We start from the raw sequence: 596 nt of genomic DNA on the forward strand, positions 1-596 counted from the left end.
CTTCATCAAGTGCTGGGGGCTCTGGAAATATAAAGAAGTCCTGTGCAATCATATGAAAAGTCAAGACAACCATCCCCATCATACTCATCTCAATGAACCCCCTTGACTTTTCACAGTTTATATCAATGCAGGTGGGACTGCATTAAAGGTCCCACGATCCTGTCCTCCAGTCGTGACAGAGCAAAGGTTTTGTTATGGCATCACTAAGGGCCCCGAACCCTGTGTGTCATGATCATCTGCTCTCGTGACTTCTTCAAGTTGCACAATTTCTGCATAACCAAGTATCGTACCTGGGGAAAGTTTTCTTGCTCTCTGGTCCGTTTTCACAACCCAAACACTAGACCTCCGTTCGTGAACAGAGATGAGGGTCCTCGGTACTGTCAAACAGGTAGCATTGCCTTCTATAATAGCCAGATGGGCGTCTGGCGGCATGCCTCTTGTCAAATTTGCTGGAACAAAACATCCTGACTGGGCTGGGATCACAATTCGTTCAGCAACATGCATAGGGGAAATGTGTTGAAATTTCTTGCCACACTTATCATTCACTTCTCCAGCTGAGGCTTCATGTACGCATTTTGATTCCTCACCGGTATATG

General features: G+C 46.1%; 1 protein-coding gene across 1 annotated transcript in view; it reads right to left on the minus strand.

Moving 5' to 3' along the window:
* LOC119594849 overlaps nucleotides 1–596 on the minus strand; it is a gene marked incomplete in the record, with an annotated part of 15,141 nt that overhangs the window by 13,908 nt on the left and 637 nt on the right. Inside the window, 1 exon segment of the mRNA XM_037943932.1 lies at nucleotides 205–596. Within this exon segment, the coding sequence (XP_037799860.1) occupies nucleotides 205–596 (392 nt within the window).

This window comes from Penaeus monodon, chromosome 34, assembly GCF_015228065.2.
Source record: "Penaeus monodon isolate SGIC_2016 chromosome 34, NSTDA_Pmon_1, whole genome shotgun sequence".
NCBI classification, from domain to species: Eukaryota; Metazoa; Arthropoda; class Malacostraca; order Decapoda; family Penaeidae; genus Penaeus; species Penaeus monodon.